Source organism: Aythya marila (genome assembly GCF_965140915.1).
Source record: "Aythya marila genome assembly, chromosome: 15".
Classification (NCBI taxonomy): domain Eukaryota; kingdom Metazoa; phylum Chordata; class Aves; order Anseriformes; family Anatidae; genus Aythya; species Aythya marila.
In genome coordinates, this window is record NC_139056.1 from 10,239,959 (window position 1) to 10,261,349 (window position 21,391).

Here is a 21,391-nt window from a genome sequence, read left to right on the forward strand (position 1 = left end):
ACAAATGTTAATTCTAGTAAGAGCTGGAGATCTGTTTCCTTTGAGAACCCTTTGTGAACCACCCTAACCACCCTAAATTAGTGAAAGGACCTGACAAAATATTTCCTTGTGTTTCAGTCAAACATAAATGGGAGAAAAAGTGATCTCCTCTCCTCCAGGAGACAAATGAGACCTCCCCCCAGCAGAAGCAGCCAGCACCGCTGCAGTTGTCCCATCTTCTTCAGAGGGCTAAGCTGAAGCTGTCTCTCACTGCACTCCCCTACTCCTGTATGGCAGCTAGTTCCAGCAGTAGTTGTTGCCGGACGCGCTTAATAGAGCACTAAAAAGGTACAGCAGTCAACATTTAAACTCCTTTTATACATTTAAGCCCAGAGTTAATGATCAGACAAAACACAAGACACCAAATCTTGGAGCCAAAGGACAAAAGAGGAAAAAAAAGCCAGATACAGGACAGGTGGGTGTTTTCTTTGTCATGTTACTTTATGTAACTTAACATAACTGTTGCCATAGGAACATTATGCAGGGTACACTTATGGTTTGGCTTTATGGTGTTCTCCATGTACCAAAATATTACTTGAATTATCTAGTAAAACATTAACCTTGCTCCTTTTTTAGTGTCACACGCAGTGGAAAGCTACTGCCAAGCTTCCAAGCTGTTGCCTGCTTTGGGAAGCTGTTAACTTCAAAGGAGAAAGACTTCTGCATTCTTGTCTAGGCAGTTGAAGTCCCAAGTTACTTGTCTTCTCTGTGTCACACCAACAGCATCTTCTCACCTACCACTGAAAGGAAGATCTGATTTCTTGATTATCCAACACTCTGAAAGCTGTCAAGTCACATGACATAGTGCATGTTAAATAACTCAAGTAAAACTCAAGTAAAAATCCATTTTAACTTCGCTGTATTTATATACTATATAAATTTTACATGCTATATATTTACAGTGGGGCAAGTGCTTTTTATCTTTAAAAAAACAAAGATCAAACTTTAGACATCTCTGAACAACACAGCTTGTATAAACCAGACAGATTATTCAGATGAACTGTATTTAATACAGGTTCCCCACTCATCTCCTGATGCAGGACCAGTGAGTAATAAGTGCATCACAGTTTGATAGCATTTAATAATAAAAATAAAAATCACAGTATGAATTTGTCTGTAACTAGAAACTTTAGAGGGACAAAACAGACAACCAAGACTTAAGACAAGTGACGCTGTATTAAAAAGTGTAATAAAAACATATGGAAGAGTATACAAATAGTCTGAGATACATTCAGAACTGCATATTCTGATCATTGTTCCACAGCGTTGAAAACCAGAACATTCTTCCGATCTTGAATAGAATTAAAATGTGAAGTAAATTAGTTTCTAGTGTCAGGCGTCACAAAAAAGATGAAGCTCTTGCAAAACTCCTGTTATGTGAGAGCTTGTGAAATCTTAAATAAGTCTTTAAATTAAATATACAGACTGTCAGTTGCAAATTTTATAATTCTGTGGTTTCCTGGTCGTTCTTGCACCAGATGTCTAACTTGGAGTAACATTACATGAATAACACACAATCAACCTGAGTCTGTAATTAAGCAGCATTTGAGATGTTCTATTCCAGGGCATTGTTTTCAGTGAGATATTTACTTGGTAATGTACAATGTTCAGCAGTTGTAGAAAGTTTCCACCCTTTTGGATTAGAAGTACATTTTAAAAAAGAAAGTCTCAAGTTAAAAGCTAAAAAAAAGTTCTTTCATGGTAAAAGTCTGTACAGACATTTGAAGCACCACTTATGATTGGGTTTTGTTTTGATGGTAATTTTACGGTATTGATAAATTTTAAGTAAGTTTTGATAGTTTGTTTTGATAATGTTGAGTCGTCGGTTTTGAAGGTAAAAGGTGGTTGGTTTTGACAGTAAGAAGACGTTGGGTTTGACGGTAAGAAGTCGTAAGAAGACGGTGGGTTTTTGATGGTAAGAAGTTGTTGGGTTTGAAGTTGTTGGGTTTTGATGGTAAAATGGTTGGTTTGGATGGTAAAAAGGTCATCAGTTTTGATGGTAGGTTTAGTTTGAGTACTGAAGGCTTCCATCTGTAAGCTCTGCGTCTGAAAGACGAAAGGAAGAAATGTCATTCCCTGTTGAGTTACTCAACATGGAACTGTTTGGCTCAGTGGTTTTCTTTCTAAACAGAAGTCACAACTCTGCACATGGCTTGATTTATCTGTGACTACAGGATTGAACGGGCTAGAGAAGGTAGCTTCCAAAGAAATTGTTGCTGCATTTCAGTTCTATGCTAAAATTGGTGAACTGTACAGAACGTTAGGACAAAACTACCTGCTTTAATAGCAAATGGTAGACCTTAGGTAAATTAAATTTATTTGAAGGTTTGATTGGACAGCATCCTTCTTTTACTAGTGATCGTGTGGTCAGCTGACCAAATCCTAGCCACAGAAGCGTTCAGAAACTTGCTAGAGAGAGCACTTAGGAATGCAGGGATTTAACTGCTTTAATGCTGCTCTTTCTCTCCAGTATTTGGATTTTCCTTAAGTTACAAATTATCACTAGCTATCCTTGTTAATTTATTCAAAGTAACATGAGTCCAGGTGAAAAGGCACAATCTAACAAGTCCTCAGTTGTTCCTAGTCTGTCCCTAGCTTATTGGAGAGGTTCAATACTGTAAAAAACAAACAAACAAAAAAAAAAACTGATTAAGTGACCTTTTTTCAGATTAGATTCCATCATTCAGAAAATCCTGCTTAAGAGACATTTTTTAATTTTCTTTGAAAGACTGACCTTCCCCAAAATGAAACTAATCTTTAGCCTTGATGAAATACTCGAATTCCTCAATTTCCCAAAATTGCTTTGCACAGCCCTTCTATCCCGCTTATGTTGCGAGCAGCGTATCTAACTGGGGTACTATTGTATTTATCAATGAGCATCTCTTTCACTTACATAGCCCAGTGATCTTAATGCCCCAGACTAGTGGAATGTATGCAACATATTTACATTCTTCCTATGCTTTTGTCTGGTTTAGAAAAAACGAGTTTGCCCTCTGCTGGCCAGAGAATTCATTGAAGCCCAAAGAGCGTTAGAGCAGATGCATTTTCTTCTGTGCTGTTCCTGATTTATCAGCTAGAAGAGATGCTTACAATTTAGTACAATCAGGATTCTTTTGACATTAGTATCATAAAAAGTCTGGTTTTGCAACACTGGTATTTGAAAGACCTCAGTTCAGTCCCTAATTTTGTTCTTGATAATAGGACAGATTGCATTAAAGTCTGCAAGAACGTGTGAACAACCAGCCTCCCCTCCATGTGGTATTTTAATATTAAAACTTCTGGTCATCCAGGTCTCAAAACACAAACATGCTTTGCAACAATTGCACTTCCTCTTTATCTTGAAGAAAGTTTTCAGTGCCAGAATCTCCTGACTATGGCAATTTACTTCATCAGGAGGCAGAATTTTTGAAAATCTCTTCCAAGATTTAACTTCTCCAACCATTCTATAAAAGGCATTCAGCTGTAAAGCAAGAAGATGAATTCTTTTGTTTCCTATGCCAGAATGGCAATTTCAACAGTCAGTAACAATCCTGTTCATCGTTAACTGGTTAAGTTGTGGCTAGGTATAAAATGTATAAAATGTTTAAAAATAAAACTTGCCTTTGGATAGTGAACTGTCTTCTTCGGGGATTACTTCAGTTATCTGTAAGAGGAAAATAGATGATTGGGGGGAGGGTTGTTTGTTTTTAAGAACGGGTGCAGTCTTGCCAGTAATTTAGCTGTTATTTTTCAAAGTGAGCTTTTAGAAACTTTACAGCTCTGTTGAATCAATGTGTCTCTAACCCTACAATTAAACCAAATAATGCTAAAAGATGCAGCAATTTATCTTACTGCAAGTGCTTATTAAAATATCTGAGTAACTGGGACTGTGGCTTCATCTCAGATACATATATATTTAATACTACACACTTCTGCTCAGGAAAAAAATCATGGAAAACATAAAATTTCATTTTTGATGTTGAATTGTTGCAGCGTGCAGTCATCTTCATCACATGATTCTATAGCTAATTAAACTGTATTATCTACTGAGAGACCAAGATTATGACAAGAACAGCACAGAGTTCAGTGTGAAGCCAATCAGGAGCTCAAGTCTGTATTTAGTTTTCTGTAAGGAGATGTACCAAGATGGCTTTTTTATACTAAAAATTGTTTTATCAGCCCATTTCTCTATATTCTTAAGCCTATACTAATAGGAAAAAAAAACACAAGTAGAACAATAGCAGGAATTTAACATACTCTCCAGGTGTTAAATTGCAAAGCGTCCTCTGGAGGATTAATAACTGTGAATTCAGTGTGCTTAGGAGAAGGCAGATCTACATCTGAAACAAAAATATTTCAGTATTATCACCAACTTATGTTACTCTGAATAAGCAGTCAGCACTGTTTCTATGTTATGAAATAGCTGAACATAGTATGTTATTCAAATGAATTATTCAGGCAGTTTGTTTTTTTTTTAGAAAGACTGTGTTTCACTACTACATTAGTGGCCTGTAAGCCTCATGTCATCGTCTTCCATCTTGACTACTGAACCTCCTTTCTACCTACAATATTCTTTTCCAAGATAACAGCTGTCCAAGTTTATTTTTCCTAGTTAGTTGGACTGAATTTAATAAGGCATCTTGCATCTCTTCCTCTTGTTTGCCACTTAATCATCAAATCAAATTATTTCTCTTTTAACCTCTTTGTTTCAGACTTTCTTTTCTAGTGGTCATTCAAAAATGGAAAAAAATGGAAAAAGTCTATCATCTTTTTTTAATATCCATGCAGACTGTTCAGTCATCAAGCATTTTAAGACCATTTTAAATACTCTGTATTAATAAAAGAGGAATCCCATAAACATGCTGTAGCCGCTTACCTTTAATATACTCGTTGGATGCAGTGGAGCTGTATTTCTTGCTTTCACCTGCACTGGAAGGTTTCTCTTCCTTGTAAGGTTGTTTACTGCCCTCATTTCTGTATTGCTCGCAAAAAGAGCCATCTGGAGGACGGGATTCTTCCTTCTTCTCCCGTGTTTTCTTCTGGAAACGAGGATCTAAGTATTCCAAGAAGCCTTTCAGTTTCCTGATGTGTTTCTTCTTTTTCTTCTTTTTCTTACGCTTGCGATTGTCATTGTCAAAGTGGAGCACAGAGAAATCCAAATCATAAAGTCTGAAGGAAACATGCAAGTTAAAAATAGAAAAAAAAGATGTGGCACTTGATGCATATATGAAACTTTATTTATTTTACCACAGGTGATGATTTGCGGCATGTCAGCTATTTTGTGGTACTTTGTGCACATGTAACTTACTTTAGATGCAAAACTTAAGCCCTCTGATTGAAGGACGATAGGTCCTGGTTTGTACACAAATCATTAACAATGGCTAGCTCTGGAATATGTGCAATTAAAAAAAATGTTTTAACCTAATCCAGAATGGTGTGCAGATATGATTCTAACTATGTGGTCTAAATCTAGTGTTCTAACACAATTCAGCAATATCTTTCCTATCTTCACTGATCAACCTAATAACATGATCCCCAGCCAGATTACGCTATCAAAATAACTTTGAAACTATGAAAAAAAAGGAAGACATGAGAAACACCCAGAAAAGAATTAGGAAAAAAATTGCTGATTATGCTGGAATCCTTGCTTACTTGTAATCCTTCTCTCGATGTTTATCTTTAGACTTCTTTTTCTTCTTGAGCTTCTTATATTTTTTCATTTTTTCATCACCTAAAAGCTCCTTTTCTATCTTTCTGCGTTTCCTTTCTATTTCACTTTCACTACCTTCTGCACGACTATATTGTCTTTTTCTGTTTCTTTCTTTTTCATTTTTTTGGGGAGAGTCCTCAAAATGACCTGACACAGGTGGAAGTGCATGTCTTTCACGAGAATATTTTTCAGAATGTTGCTGAGGTACTGAGCAACGATGTAAGTCTACTCTGTGGCTGCTAAAGTGATGTACATCTTCCTCTCGAGAGAGGGAACTGTGAGGCCATCTGCTTTTGTAATGATAATCCTTATGTGACCTGCTGTTGTAAGCTTGACTCAATTTGTCAAAGTCTTTATCACCGTGAGAAAACTTTCTCTCTCTGCTGTCTCCTGTTGCATGAGATGAATAGTAATCATTGTAATATCTACATTTTTCCCATCTTCGTGGTTCATCTTGATAGTATCTTTCTCTGCTCCAAGTTCTTTCCCCTTTGGAATGGTAATATCTATTCCTATCTTGTTCTGATCTTCCTCGGCTTCGAGATCTGTACTTGGAATATTTTACTGATCTTCTCCCATTATCAGGGCTGTTTCTTTCACTATGGAAAGATCTGTACTTGCTTCCCTCACAATACTCCTGCTTATGACGATTTTGCTTAATAACTTCCACACTGCGAGAGCACCTTCTCTTGCTGGAATGACCATCTGTTTTGCTTCTGTTTTGACTCTCCTTCTCTTCAGTATCAGAATGTTCCCTCTTTCTTCGGTAATGCTCTTTGTCAGTTTTTTTAGTTTCGTGTATCTTTTTCTTATCTTTTTTCCTGTGCATGGCATCTTCTTCCCATTTCCTATCACCAAATTCTTCATTTGGTCTGGAGAATTGGCTTTCCAAAACTTTATCCAGCTTTGTAATAGACGAGTCATTAACAGGTGGTACCTCTACGTAGTTATTAGATATGTCCTTTGTATCTTGGCATTTATCTGTAATAGCTAAGGAGGAAAGATTTTTAGAACTACATTCACTGTCAGACTTTAGAGAGGAAGTTTGCCGCAAGTCCTCATCAGCCTCAGAAGACTCTTTGATGTACAAAATATTTTCTTTTGAAATGAGTTCAGGTTCTTTTGATCTTCTTGGTTTGTCTTTGTCTCCACGGTCCTCAGATCGGTACTGTTCAAGGAATTCATCTTCAGTATCAAAGCATCTTTCCCTAATCTTGTGCTGACCATTGATACTGGGATGTGCATTATCAGCTTTTGTTATAATACTTCCAACTTCTTCTTTGGTAGAAATGGTTTCAGAATCTGATTGAATAAAAGGATTCTCAGCCTCACAGCTGAAGTCAGAAGGAACTTTCCTGGATTCTTCATAGACCAATAGTGCTTCCATCACTACAGTTTCCATAAGAGCATCATTCTCTGTAGACTTCTGAGGTCCTGGGACACTGCACAAAATAAAAACATATTAAGAGTAAAATCTTGTTAAGTAAAAAACAGAAACAAACAAAGACCTCACGACTACAGGAAAACTCTAAAAGATATTCTACATAGAAACCCAACCTGTGATTATTACACCTTCTTCAGCTCCCAGAGAAAGAGTTTTTTCCCCTCTTGCTTCTGAAACCATTGCAGTAAACAAACAAACACGTGTCTCCTTCCACGTGCTGCTCTGAGTAACAGCCAAAATATCCAAAACCACTGTATTTGCTCTCCCCCCATAACTGAAAAAACAACAGTTGAAACTTATTTTTCTATCTCTCTCCCAAGAATTTACATTCACATATCCTATGACTGAAAAAAACAGGAGGGGAAGAGCCAATGTTTCTCCAGACAATGGAAAAAAATGGAAAAACATTCTATCAAGAAACAGAAGTTCTCCATGAGGCACCAACCTCAGTGCAGATCATTAGTTCTGTTCGTAACACTGGACATACAGTACAGAATTCTACTGATTTAAATCCTTCCATTAAATAGTATCAGTAGACAGATAAAACCACAAGGGACTTCCATAAAATCTTGTTTTACCCAGACTGTGCTCATTTTACCTTATTTCCTCTGACAAGCTGTTCAGCTGGCTGTCTGTGAGGGATTCTAAGATTACTTCTTGAGGGACTGGAGGCATAGCTATAGGCATCTGCAATTAAAATGCACAAGTCAGCAGACAGAAAAAATACTATTTGTAGCAGTACTGGAGGCTAGTGTTGTCAGAATTTCTCCTTTAAATGCTAAACAAGACCACTCTGAGTTACATGCATTATCTACACTTCAAACATAACCCCAACACACCCCCCAAAAATCTACTTTATGAAACTTATGGATTTTTATCTCAGCTGAGCTTAAGTTGACAAGTTCTAATGTCAGCTCAGCTCTGCAAATTCTAATGGGATAATATCACAAAGTGTTACAATCAAATTTGTGCTGTGTTTTCTCAGTATTTCACAGGAATTAGGAACATAATACTCCTGAATACATCATAGGTGATAAATTCTAGATGGAGCAAACAACTCACTGTTTCAAGCAATCCATTTGTTTTAGAAAAGAACATCTCAGAAGGTTTAACAGGTTCAGCTTGGCAAGTGGAATCATCAAGTTTCAGTCCGTTTTCTTTAGATTCATTAACTAAACTAATAGCACCATTTAGTGAATCATTTTTTGGCAGCTCATGCTGGGATCTTTCTTCTTCAGCATTCTGACAGGAAGAATGGGAATTCTGCAATGTACGGACTACCTTTCCAACCAAAATTCCATTAGAGGATATTACATTGCACTTCCTTTTAAATAAGCCCTTCGACTCCTCCTCAGATTTTCCTGAAGATTCTGCACCGTAAGGGACTGTGTTATCAGAGCTGAGTTTAGGATTTCCATTCACTGTTGGTTCCACGAAAATTTCATCAGAAACTTCTTGTTTGGAAACAGTAGTAACTGACATAATAGATGGATTTGAGGTAGACTCTGCTGCAGTGGAATTTGTAATTGTGGATGAAGGAACAGCCTTGTTGAGATCTTCATCCTCCACAGCACTGCTAAGACAGTCAGGCTGTGACACAGTCTGACGAGCAGGCAATTTATTGTGAATACTGATAGTGATCTTCTGTTTTTTTGATGGATCAGTAATTGAAGGCCTTGTAATTGCCCAGTTTTGAACACAAGCCGTTGGCGGTGCTGAAGATGGCCTTTTTAGGGTGACACCAATGGTATTTGGATCCTCTTTTAAGGATCCATTTCCATTTAAACGGCTTGAATTCTGTATTTATAAAGAAGAAATTGCAAGATAGATTAATGCAAACACTTGATTTAAAGTTTTTAAACAAGAAATTCCCTACTAAGAATTTCTACAAATGGTCTTAATACCTAAAAAGAAAAAAAAAAACACACCGCCCTTTATACATAAATGCAAGTCCAATAAGTGTATTTCATTCCTGCTTTTGGTTTACCACATATTGTTATCAAATGAACATCATTTTTGAAAGCCATCCAAGCAACTTAATATTACCTAAAACTATTCCCACATATATTTATTTTTCCCTTTAAACACACCCTGAAAAGCCTGGAATAATTGTTCTGGTACTCAGGAATAAGACGATTTGTTTTCACTGTTTTAGCTAAAAAGATGCTGCTAGGAGAAAAAAAAAAAAAAAAAGTCCTCTCTTAAATGATTCAAGGATTAGTACACTCAAATTGTCAAAGAGCATAGCTCTCTGTGCTTTAGAAAGCTGTCTTCGAGGTATAAGGTAATTAAGTAGCACGACTGTACAATTCAGCAGTAGCCACTGTTTGAATGACTCCAGCTCTAGCATGAGGGCTGTAAAGAAAGCTGCAGCATGGGAAGGAAAACAAAACTTAGATGCTGAAAACCAAATAGAAACCCCCACACCAAACCCCATACCCACTGTCAGTTTGTTGCCATTATCTGCCCTTCCGCTTCCCTAAATTACCTTAATCATATGAGGAGGAAGTCGTGGTCCCATAAATCCAGTCTGCTTACTATTAGCCCCCCGCTGACCAAGGAATGAACGGGGATAAGATGGTGCTGGTAAGTAAAAAGCACGTTCTCCGAGTGTCAGATCATAGCGCCTTCGGAAAAGAGCAGTGATCTTGGTTTAGTTTTTCTTTTGGCCTACTCTTGGATTAAATCCCATTCTATAATTTTATAGAAACAGTTCATATGATCTGGAAATGTTCTATACACAAGACTTAACCAAGACTACAAACTGAAAATTAGATAACGGTCTTCCTACTATGACTATCACTTTCAGAGCAATAACTCATTCTTACACCACAGATGACCTTAATTTCTCTTCTCTAAATTAACCAGCTACAGATAACACACATATAGCAATTTACACAAGTGCTGCAGTTTAAGGCCAAGCAACAAAAGATAATAAATGACACAGAGAATTTCAGGTTAGACAGAACTGAATTATACAAATAATAATTTTTTCCTAGGATAGAAAGGAAAACACTTGCAAAAAAGAAAAATATCAATAACAGGAAAGTAAATCTGTTCTGAACACATTTTAATATATGTTATTACCTGATATAAAAAAGTAAATAAGCTTGCTGACCAAGAACTGTTTTAATGTCAGTACGGACTACATTAGCATCATTCATCTGATACCAAAGTCCATTACCAGCCTGCAAATAAAGACAACGATATCTTTAGATGAATTGCATGTTTTCCAAATGAAATCACAGATAGGAACAAAATACACACATATAAAATAAACATGTAATGAAATCTTTTTCCCTAGAAACAGTAGTTACTAGTAACATTTTAATTGGTTTGCCAGCACAACTTTTACCCTGTTAGAAATGATGTTGATATCTACCTTTATGTAGCATACATAGTGTCCTGCGTGACAGTTGATACCATTATGCACCAGCACCGCATATAAGGCGTAGAGGAGTGGTTCTCCAATTGATTGAGACATGTAGGCTCGAAGGTCCAAATACTCTGGATATTTTACCTCCTAGATAGACCAAGAAGATATAAAAATTATCCCAGAGTACTTTGCGGACTAGCCAGAGAAAACCACTTCCAAATAATACAGACTAGAATTATGTGAATATATTTCTTGATTCATTAAAAATAAGTCTTCCCATAAGCAACGTTTAATAATAGAAGTTGCAGAGAACTATTTTCTGATGAATTAGCCTTCTCAGAGGAAAGCATATGCTTCTTGTCAAGCAGGAATTTTATTGATATTAAGAGAAAGAACAAGCCATAGCTGTTAGTCTACAATTATTGTCTGAAAATATTAACAACTTTCAGCTTTGGGAGATGCCCCATTACATGATGATAAAGTTGCATTACAGCAGTAAATATACCTTGTTGATCTTTCCACCTGTGAAATTTGCAAATCTTTTCAGTGATATTGTGAGAACATTGGAAGAACGGTGTATAGTAAATCTCTTGGATGCAGGAACCATCTTTTTACACCTTAAAAACAAGCAGAGACAACTGTTTAAAAGCATCTTCTTTTTTGCCCTAAAATCAAACTAGTTTTAATGTCTCACACATGCTTATGCTATTTGAATGATATTTACTTGCATAATATGTTTTTTTCTTTTCATAAATCCATACACTGCATTTCAGGTTTGTTAATACAGAGAAGATAGCAGGATATTAGAGGACAGCTCTACAGAACAAAGAATAAAGGAATAAAGGATTTAGAACATTATCTTTTGATAGCCAAGCAAATGTCTGAACGCGTATTTTGTTATGCCAAAAAGGTAAGTTTTCCCAACATCTCAGCGTAGCGGGAACAGGAATCTCTCACGAAAGCGTATCAGCAGATTGTAAGGCAAGGTACCATTTCTTGGTATACAAAAGTGGCTATTTGAACTCCAATCCTGGGTACATTCTTTCAGCTTTCAAGTGAAATACAAATACTGAAAGTAGAACATGAGAGCCTTGGTCCTCAGGACTAGAAACTGCAAATAATTTCCAAAATAGATCATCTATCGACATCAAAAATACAACAGAAGCACACAGTCATATTACAGGAGGGAGACATTTAACCGTAATAAGTCTTCATGCACTGAGGTTGTCTGGAAAGACACTGAAACCATCTGCAATCCTTTGAAACAAAATAGTTAAAATTAAGTTTGATATATTGCCTGCTCAAAGGTAGGACCTACAGTGTAAGCAGTGAAATTTAACCACTATCCCAGACAACAACTGAAACTGGTTGGTTTACATCAAGAGAAATACTGTTGATAGCTAATAAATAGAAAGAATTAAAGTATCTCTTTTTGAATTCTGATGTCAAAATACATGCCAGAGAATTCCAAACCCATAGAGAACGCCTATGAACAAGAAAGACTTCCCTCTCAAAAGAAACAAAAATCCAAGTGTTTTATAAAATTCCACAGAACTTGTAATTAGACACAAAGTTTAGAGGCAGTCCTCTTTATTAGAAGAATTCATGGTAGAAAATAAAAGAAAATGTCAATTACAAAAAACGTAAAGTAGTAAGATAGTTTGTCAGCAATGGAGAAAGTACTGCACATGTGCAAGGCCTTTCCTTTTAAACTCACAAAAAGACAGAAAATTCTGGCTTTGTGTGTTACTGAACTGATCACACCTCAAAGAGCACATTAATGAAGGACCACGCAATTCAGATGTGAGGTGCTTATTACAGTTTTTCTCTTCCTCAGACATAAGTTATGAGGATCCTGAATATACTACATGTGGCTTTCTAGCATCCACAGGCTAAGACGAAGCTGGGATTAAATTGCTTTAATAACCTATTGAATGCTCTTGATTCGACACACTAATTTACTTAGTTTCCAACAACAAAAAGTGGATACTGCATTTTTAATTTAGAGGGGTCAGGCATGAATCCTACAGAGCTGATCCTGGCATGCCTTGCTTTTCTCATTGTATGTTTGAATAACAACTTGTTTTGCCAAACCATCTTATACAAATGTTCAATTGTTTCTCACATACGTAGAAACATTTTACATATTGATCGGCATTTTGAGTGCCTGAACTCAATATGCTTTCCCTGAGCATGTGTACTCAGGTAGCTCATTTCAGACATTCGTCTACAGGTTTTACAGTAAGAACTGTGCAAGATGCTGTTCAGTGAGCCAGCACAGGCTGCTAACATTAATTATCACAGAGCCAGCTCACATGCACTGAGACTCAATCTAACTTTGTTTCACAGTGAACGCTAGGACCTTCAGGAACCTGCTGCTGCCTTCCACTCTAAATCATTCTCCATAGCAACTTGCTTCAGCACACCACTACTTACTGGGCATGTCTTTTAACTTCTTGCAATATGAATATTTCAGCATGCAACTACACACCTAGGAAGCCTGACAAGCCATGGTGCAGACAATACTAGGAATAAAAGTCCAATATTAGCTAATAGGCACTCTTCTTACATCTCCAAAACAAAGGTAATGTTTTCAAGTTTGGGATTGTTTCAGTGCATCAGTTGTTTAAACACAATGAAGCAGCAACAACAACAACGAAGCTGTGTCTCTATTTCTACATGAAGTTAAACAATAACTTACGCTCTAAGTCAATGCAATATATTAAACTAGTATCTAATATTAAGACATAATTAGTAATAATCTTACTTGCTACATTTATAGCAATTCTCTCCATCCAGCTGTTCAGGTTTCACAAATAGTTCTAGAGCTCTGGTAACAGATGAAACTGCCTAAGGGAGCAAGAAAGAAGAACATAAAGTCACTGTAAATTCAAAATTCTAAAGACATATTAGTAGTTTATAAGATAATCTTATTAATACATACTTAAGCAATCTACTATGAGCACCGTGAAAAAGGAGGCAGAAATAGCATGCTCAGCATTTACCTCACCTGGAAGTCATTTTACTTTGAAACAAATAATTTTCCAATAATGTAGACAGCATCTATAGTGTGCTTTGTCATCAGTAATGGGAACAGTCAAACCCATCAGTCTAACAATTAGATGTACATTGAGGTAGAATAACAAAGAAATATGACAGTATCATAATTCGTGTAGATACAAAATTCATTCAGCTTTAGCCCAATGCAAATGTGCAGACTATTTACATGCGTTCCACAGAAGGACCATGTCCAATCTACTTCCTAACCACTACCAAGCTCTTATATTTTAACATTATGTTTGTTTTTTTTAAGATAAACAAGTTTATTTTAGAAAGTTATACATGCATTTAAACATCGTGAATCATATTTACAAAACATCTTACCTTTATATCCAAAGTGATATCAAGAAATGCCTCATACGTATCCGAAACTGCTTTGCAATTCAAGCACTTTACTGGAAGCAAAATATAAATGCTTAACAATATGTGAAGGAGACTAACCATCCAAATTCAAGTTGTTGATAGGTACTACTTTAGACAAACTACAGATTGCTTTACTATCAACAAAAGACACAGATCAGTTCTAAGGACAGGAATACTTTTAAAAGTACCTCTTGATCTTAGAAATCCTCCAAATATTTGATGAATGATGGTGGTTGCTTGAGAAGATCTGTCCAATCTGGAAATAAATTATAATCAGACCTCAGAAGATTTAAGGTAGAGAGTTAACTCTTCAAAGAGTTTTATGAAAAACAAGGATGGAGACTTTCATTTTTGATAGTAAATAAAGGATTAAAAGGTGCTAGAGAACATATAAAAGTGAATTTGTTTACGCTTACTTGGTGCTTCCATTCAAGCATGCTTTCTGCATAGCATCTACAGTATAGCGCAAGAATTCGTGTGCGTCTTCTTGACTGCCAAAACGGAAATGTTTTCCTATTCCTAAATAAGAAAATTATAGTATTTACCTCATTTAAAAATAAAATAGTTCTCTTATTTCTAAGATCTCTCTTCTTTATAGTGTTAAAACCATTTATACCCATCAAATAATTATTTGAAGATTACAAGATATCGAGAAAGAAACATATCTGAAGCCACTTACGTCTAAGATCATTGATAACACGTGTAGGCTTGATGGCATCAACAGTGCAACACAGGGCCTGGTTAATGTGAGTCTCCATCGTGCACATCATGCAAAAACCTTGTTCACGACCTGAAGAGTGAAAGAAGATAGCATCCCAGTCTAGCAAAATATACGTAACTACAAACATACAAAGAAAATTTAAACTATAGATACAATATCCATTTTCCTTGCTATATTCTATTGTCCTAAGATGGGAGTGTCCTAACAGTCTTGTAACATTTAATTTCACAAAACTTTATAGAATAAAAATATCCATTAAGCCTGTATTCAAATGCATTTTCTGATGAGAAATCTAAAAGACTACTGCAAAGTCACGTTTGTAAAGGCTGACAGGAATGTGAACTCCACAGGCTGCAAAATACGTGAGGAAAGAATATTTGACATTGATGATACAGCATTAAGAGAATGTGTGTTATTTTCAGCACAGTGCTGTCAGGTGAGCTTCACGATACGGGTCCTTTGGAAGAAAGGAAAATTTCAAGTAATGTATGTAAGAGTACTTCTACCCTCCTTTTTTCAACAGGATTCTTAACTGAAACGATTTCTATGTACAGAAAAGAAAAGAAAACAGTCAAATTTCTAGGTATCAGTACAAAGATTCCAGGCTAGAAAGCATACAGGTGCCTTTGTAAAAACACACATATACAGATATGACAACAGGATCCTAGGGTTAAATAAACTTAAGTATAATGATGAAATTCAAAGAACACAAATTCAACAGTTTAAAAAATACAATATTTTATTTAGGACAAAATCAGTCTAGATTTTAATACAGTCCCACTAAAATTTCTAGTCAAGTTCATAAGAGCTCATATTGCTTTCTACTTTTTTTTATTAGTTCAACAATGAACATACCATTTATTGTAGCGCATTATGGAATCTAGGCATTGAAGACTAAAGATCTGTGGTGCCAACATCCTAAATTTTATTGATCCTGCCTTTCTACCAGCAGGAAGCCCAAATGCCAAATGTTCATTAAAGGCCTTACTTTCCAATGCACTTCATTATTCACGTGAAGCAAGAAATGATCCTTTATTTTTTATTATTAACATGGTGCATTAAATGCACTCCATATGCTATTCTGAGCCCACTGCTAATACAACATTCAAAGCCAGCTTCTACAGGTAAAATGAGACAAATCATTTTGTGTCACAGAACCCGTGCTGTTCTTTCACCTTCAGAGCTATCCAACACATTTAAAATACTGTTAGAAAGTACTCACATGACTGGTTGTGCTCAAGAGAAAGCATGTAATTGGCAAGTGGGGGTGTGTAGGTCAAACATTGTAGAGTAGAATTAAGAAAACATGTATTGCCAAGATTGTACAGTCCAACTCCAACACTTTGTGTTTGTTGCCAATCCATACAAATCTTCTCAGGTGGAAAAAGAATTCTTTGTGGCGGAGCAATTCCATCATTAATGACTGCAAGAAAGTTATATTTAAAAAGAGATTTTATTTGTTTCTAAGAAAGGTATTTAAAAAATACTATTCTGCAGGAGCACCTAGAGGAACTAGCTACAATCCAAAACAGAAAAACTTATTACAAACAACTTTAATACTGCCAAATTCAAATTGGCTGGTCAACACAATGTTTTGGGAAAAAAAAAAAAGTGTGTTCAACCATTTTAATTTTTCTAAGGCGAGTCTAACTGCCATTCTGATTTTAGTAACGAATGCCAAGTGCCTTTCCATCTATAATTTTTAACCTGATTAACTCAACTACTGTTTTTTTCCTTATTATAACTTAAACCACAATCTTATACTTGAAATTGTATGGTAATAAATGCAAGGACAACGTAAAAACAAGTAACTAGCAAGGACAGTAGATATCAGACCTTTTCCTGAGCAACATTATCATTCAAAAACTTGTGAATAATGGAAGCTGTGAATAGCAACAAACACTTTTCTTTGCAAATCAGAAAAGACATGGATGAATCTGTGTATTTCAAAAAGCTCCCCATATTTCGCTGTCGATTGTAAATATATCAAAATTAATTTCTATAACATCAGTCACTTCAGTTGCCTTAGAGGATTCCCTTTTGAAGTCTTCATTCACAGTAGTCCCATTCTCTATCAGTATAACAAGTAAGAACTGCACTTTCTAATTTCGTTTTGAGGAAAATGGAGGCAGGATAAAACGTACACTTACTTAGATCTCTTTGGGCAAAAGGCTTAGATTTTTCAGATGATCTACAATAAATAGCACCTCCACGTCCTTGGGCCACAGAGACTTGGTTTGAATCTTCTGCGGGTGGTATCCGGCCCCAGTTTGCGGTGCGTGACTTCATTTTTTTAGTACACGGTTTCTTGGATTTGCCAGACCGCCTTGATGATGATTTTTTAGACTTTGAAGATTTTGGTTTGTTAACTATGGTCATTGTTCATATCTGCGAGAGACAAAAGTTCTAGTTGACGTAAGAATATCAAAAAGCATTCCAAGAAGAAAAGAGTAGTAGAAGTCCTGTCACTTAATCTCAAAGAATTAGCCTGAAAAACTAAATAGCACTAAACATATGAATGATTTAAAAAGAATCCCCAAACTAAACACGCAAGGTAAAAATTTCCATCAAAACTCTATCAGTATTACTTTTAGCTTCTGCAGAACTAGTGGCTCACGTCATTTCTTTCACAGGATTTTAATCTATTACAACTCTAGAGTCCTTTTAATATAAAAATGTAGATGACATTCTCTGATGGGAATCAGTTATTTATTGCATTTTCTGAATTTTTCAATTATCTATTAATTATTACCTATTATCCAATAGATAATTGTTGAAATTGTCTATTGCTGGCATTAATAACAGAACACTATTACTTTACTGCCTGCGTTTTTTCTGTTTTGTATGCACAAAGGTCGTTACATTTGGCTGCTACTTTTTTTCTATCTTTCCAGGGCTTGCCCTCATTGTCTACTGCATCAGTCAAGATAGGCTTGTTGTGATTCTGTAATGAGCCTAGCTTTTAAATACACCTTTTCTGGATGTCAGTTTGTGACAGCAAGTTTATTTGTGAGGGCTCCTCACTCTACATCATGAGGTCACTTTTTCCAGGCCAATTGGAGCCATAAGTGGCAGTACATTAAAACCCCTGAAATGTTGAGATCCAAGAGGAGAGATGTTTGGCCCTCCTTTTCACTCCTGGAGCCACATACCTCAAAACCTCCTCAAAAAAAAGATGGGATATATCTCAGAGAAATCTTGGGAAAGGAGAACATAAAGATGTTTGTAAATTTATTTCTCCCTGGGCTTCTTCTGTTTCTCCAAGAAATACTTGTTTGGATATAACTTTGGCAGCAGCACTTACGGTATTTTGCACCTATCACATTTAGAACTCCTACGATAAACTGAAGAGTTAGACTAAAAAGCCTCTGTTTCAGTTCTACTTTGCAAAGTTGCACATTTTCCTGATGCAAAACAACAGGGGAATGTAAGCTAGAAAAGGAAATGCTGCATGTAAAACAAAACAAAACAAACCTCAGCCCTCCAGGAGGAAAGGCAGTAACTGATATTAAGTCCTTTTTAAAATGCTGATTAGGTTTCAAGATGATACCACTTTAAATAAGTGTAATTGTGTGTGCATAGTCAGAAGCTGAATAATGACATGATGAACTTCTATACTTAATTTTTTGTTACTGTCTTACTGTAGCACACAGACTTGCTACATTTAGGGAAACCACTAACTTAATGGAGGGTTTAAAACATAAGCTAGTTTGTTATACTGAAATGACTGAGAGAACAAAGCATAAAGTGTTTTCAGATTTATAGTACAACTTGCTTGCTATCGATTAAACAAAGCACAGTAAATAAGAAAACTCCTAGTCCCAGAACTAACAAATTGTGTGCAGAGGTTGTAATTAGATTTTTTTCCCTTTACATTTTTAATCTAAAATTAAACTTCAAATCCATTCTCTACACACTTGCTATTTCGGAGAAAATAATACACAAAACTGAAAAATGCATTTAACTGAGAAATGAAGACATCCTTGTCCTATTGGAAGACTAAGGTGACAGCTCTTGGGCTCAGTGATTTTCAGACAAGATCCAGTCTTCAAATTGCAGACATCAGTGACATCTCCTTTTTTCTGATTGAAAGGGAAAATGTTTCAACAACACATTGAAAACATACTTGAGGATCAAGAAACAAAATCAAGACTGCAGTGAGAAGAAAAACAGAAGAACATTACTGAAAAAAAAAAGAAACAAAAAAACAAACTTGAGCTTTATATTGACCAGTGAAGATAAGCCTTACACATTTTTAAATTTATTTTTGACAACTGATTGATGCATTACCAGATATTAAGCACTATTCAACAGCAAATATTAACACAAGTAAGAATAAATCAGATCCATCATCACTTTTTCAAAATACATCAATTTCTGATTTGGATATAACATCTCTCTGACAAGGAAGCAGGAGAACTACAAATACTGATACTGTTTCCTCTCCCAGTGTTCCATATACACATTGATGCTGTTCCTACACAACTCTGAACACAAATTTATGTTGACATAAGCATCAGGTGTTATTTCTCTCTCTGTTTGCCTTGATAGACTCCTCCTGCCCACTGAAAAGTAAACTCAAGATTGCAGATCAGTTAAGACAGTTGCTATCCCCCCATTCAGAGCTCTGCAGCAGTACTGTTCAGATTTTTTTGGCAGTCTCTTAACAAAACATTACCGCTTACGACCTGGTTCTCAGGCGGTAGGCATTTGGCCTCTGCTTAGCAGAGTCAAGCACAGCTTAAGATTTTGCACAAGATCCCATTCACAAAACTGAGCTTAACGAGGCAGCAGTCATTATGCACATATCTTATTACAAAATAAACATTTGCAGCAGCGGTTGTAAAACAACAAAACACACAAAGAACTAAACAGCAATAAGCAGCGAGAGAAAACTGTTATGGCATAGATATTAAGACCACGCGTGAATTACAAACTGCCGTTCCATCCTCCAAAGCTGCCGTAAGCTAGGAAAAAAAGGAAAGAAACACCCCAAACACACATGTCATGGTGCTTGAAGTTTCGTTAAAGAATAAACCAGCAACCAAGCCAGGAAATAGAAATTAATCGTCACTTTACCCCGAAGTGGATGCCGGTTATGCACAGAAAGCCACTGAGCTGTTCTGTGCGGACAGGATTGCTGCCGGGCTGGCCGAGGAGGCGGCGGCAGCCCCCGGGGCCACAGGTCCTGTCCCAGGGGGGTGCCGGGGGTCCCAAGGGGTCCCGAGGGGTGCCGGGGGGGTGCCAAGGGGGTGCCGGGGGCAGCAGCCGCCGCCTCAGCCGGGGCCGTCTCCACAGCCCGCCCCGAGGGCCTCGGGCCGCCGCCGAACTCGGAGCTCCAGCGTGGCGCCTTTATAACCCCGGCGCTGTGCTCACGGCTAAAACCGGAGCGTTTCCTCCGGCGTGTGTTTGCTGTCGGTGCCGGATCGGCCCTCAGCCCCAGCTCTCCCTTTTCGGGGTTGGGGTTTCCCTCACGCCGCCGCGGGCAGGCCCCGCACGCAAGATGTCCGCGCCGGGGAGCAGCATCTCGCCCGCGGCGAGAGCCCGAGGGCGCGACACGAGACAGCCCCGACATGCGGGCAGGGCGGCGGGGACACGGCTCTGAGGGGGCCGCCGCTTCGCCCCGCCGTCCTCCTCCCCTCCCGGGCCGCTCCGCCGAGCCCCGTGCGCCTCAGCTCAGCCCCGCGGCGCCCTGCCCAGCCGGGGCGTGCCGCCTCAGCGCCCGCCCTCCCGGTCTTTTCCCTTCTCCGTTCCCTTCTCCTCTTCCATCCCTTTCCCTTCCCGCGCCTCCCGGCCCGGCCGGGCAGGGCTCGCCCCTCGGAGCGGCAGTGGCCATGGCAACGGGGTGGAGAGGGCGGCACGGGGCTCGGCGGAGGCCGGGACCCCCGAGGGCAGCCCGGGACCCCCGAGGGGAGCCCGCTCCGCGGCCGGCCGGCAACAACGGCGTGGCAGTCGGGGGAAGGGGATGGAAACGGGGAGCCGGCCCGCCCGCCGGGGAAGCAACGCCGGGTCCCCGCGCCGGCAGGAGGAGGAGGGAAAGGGAGGCGGCGGGAGCGGCGACCGCCGGGCAGGGGCCGGTCCCGCCGGCCCAGGGGGTGGCGGCGGCGGAGGTGGTGGCGGCGGCGGCGGCGGGGCTGGGTCCCCCCCGCCGAGCGCTGGGGGCGGCGCCCTGCCCCGCCCGGGGGTCCCACCCCCTCCGGCTGCCCGCCAGCCGGGAGGGCAGCGGCCGAGCGCGCCCGGTGGGCTGGGCAGGGCTGGGCCGGGCCGGGCCGGCTGCTCCCGCCGGCCGCTTCCCTTCCCCTTCCTTTTTCCCTTCCCGGGGCCGGCCCCTCCTCCCGGCCCATTGATTTGCGGGCAGGGAGCCGCACGCGGCGCTGCCGGGCTGTGCCAGGCCGCCGCCAGGCCCGCCGCTTCCCCCCCGCCGCCACCACCGACCCCCCGGCCCGGCCCCATTACCTGGCTCGGCCCCGCTTGACTCGGCGCTGCCGGGTCCCCCTCGCCGCAGCCCCCGCCTCAGCCCGGCCCGCTCCGCCTCCTGGTACGGCCCGTCGGGGAACAATGACGTCCCTCCGCCGGCCTCTTCCATCCGGGGCCCGGCGCCGGCCGGGCAATAAGCGGGCGGGGGGGAGGAAAGGAGGCGGCGGCGGCGGCAGGGGGGGAGAGAAGAGAGAGAGAGAAGCGAGCTCCTCCGGGTCACAC

General features: G+C 39.2%; 1 protein-coding gene across 4 annotated transcripts; it reads right to left on the minus strand.

The window, feature by feature from the left end:
- Nucleotides 1–460: 460 nt before the first annotated feature.
- On the minus strand, nucleotides 461–21,280 carry USP42 (ubiquitin specific peptidase 42). 4 transcript variants are annotated; one of them, XM_082772586.1, is made up of 20 exons: nucleotides 21,149–21,280; nucleotides 18,658–18,774; nucleotides 16,843–17,080; nucleotides 15,915–16,115; nucleotides 14,651–14,761; nucleotides 14,388–14,490; nucleotides 14,160–14,227; nucleotides 13,933–14,003; nucleotides 13,316–13,398; nucleotides 11,054–11,165; nucleotides 10,555–10,695; nucleotides 10,260–10,360; nucleotides 9,661–9,799; nucleotides 8,235–8,969; nucleotides 7,771–7,859; nucleotides 5,671–7,170; nucleotides 4,895–5,187; nucleotides 4,276–4,358; nucleotides 3,640–3,682; nucleotides 461–2,085 (listed from the first exon to the last, which is right to left on the minus strand). In XM_082772586.1, the coding sequence occupies exons 3-20, from the start codon at nucleotides 17,069–17,071 to the stop codon at nucleotides 2,045–2,047; spliced, it is 4,143 nt and encodes a 1,380-aa protein (XP_082628712.1). In that variant the 5' UTR covers nucleotides 17,072–17,080; nucleotides 18,658–18,774; nucleotides 21,149–21,280; the 3' UTR covers nucleotides 461–2,044. The 4 variants fall into 4 exon arrangements, with proteins under 4 accessions (XP_082628712.1, XP_082628713.1, XP_082628715.1 ...); XM_082772587.1 differs by lacking the exon at nucleotides 18,658–18,774 and having other exon boundaries at nucleotides 21,149–21,251; XM_082772589.1 differs by lacking the exons at nucleotides 4,276–4,358; nucleotides 21,149–21,280.
- Between the last annotated feature and the right edge of the window lie 111 nt (nucleotides 21,281–21,391).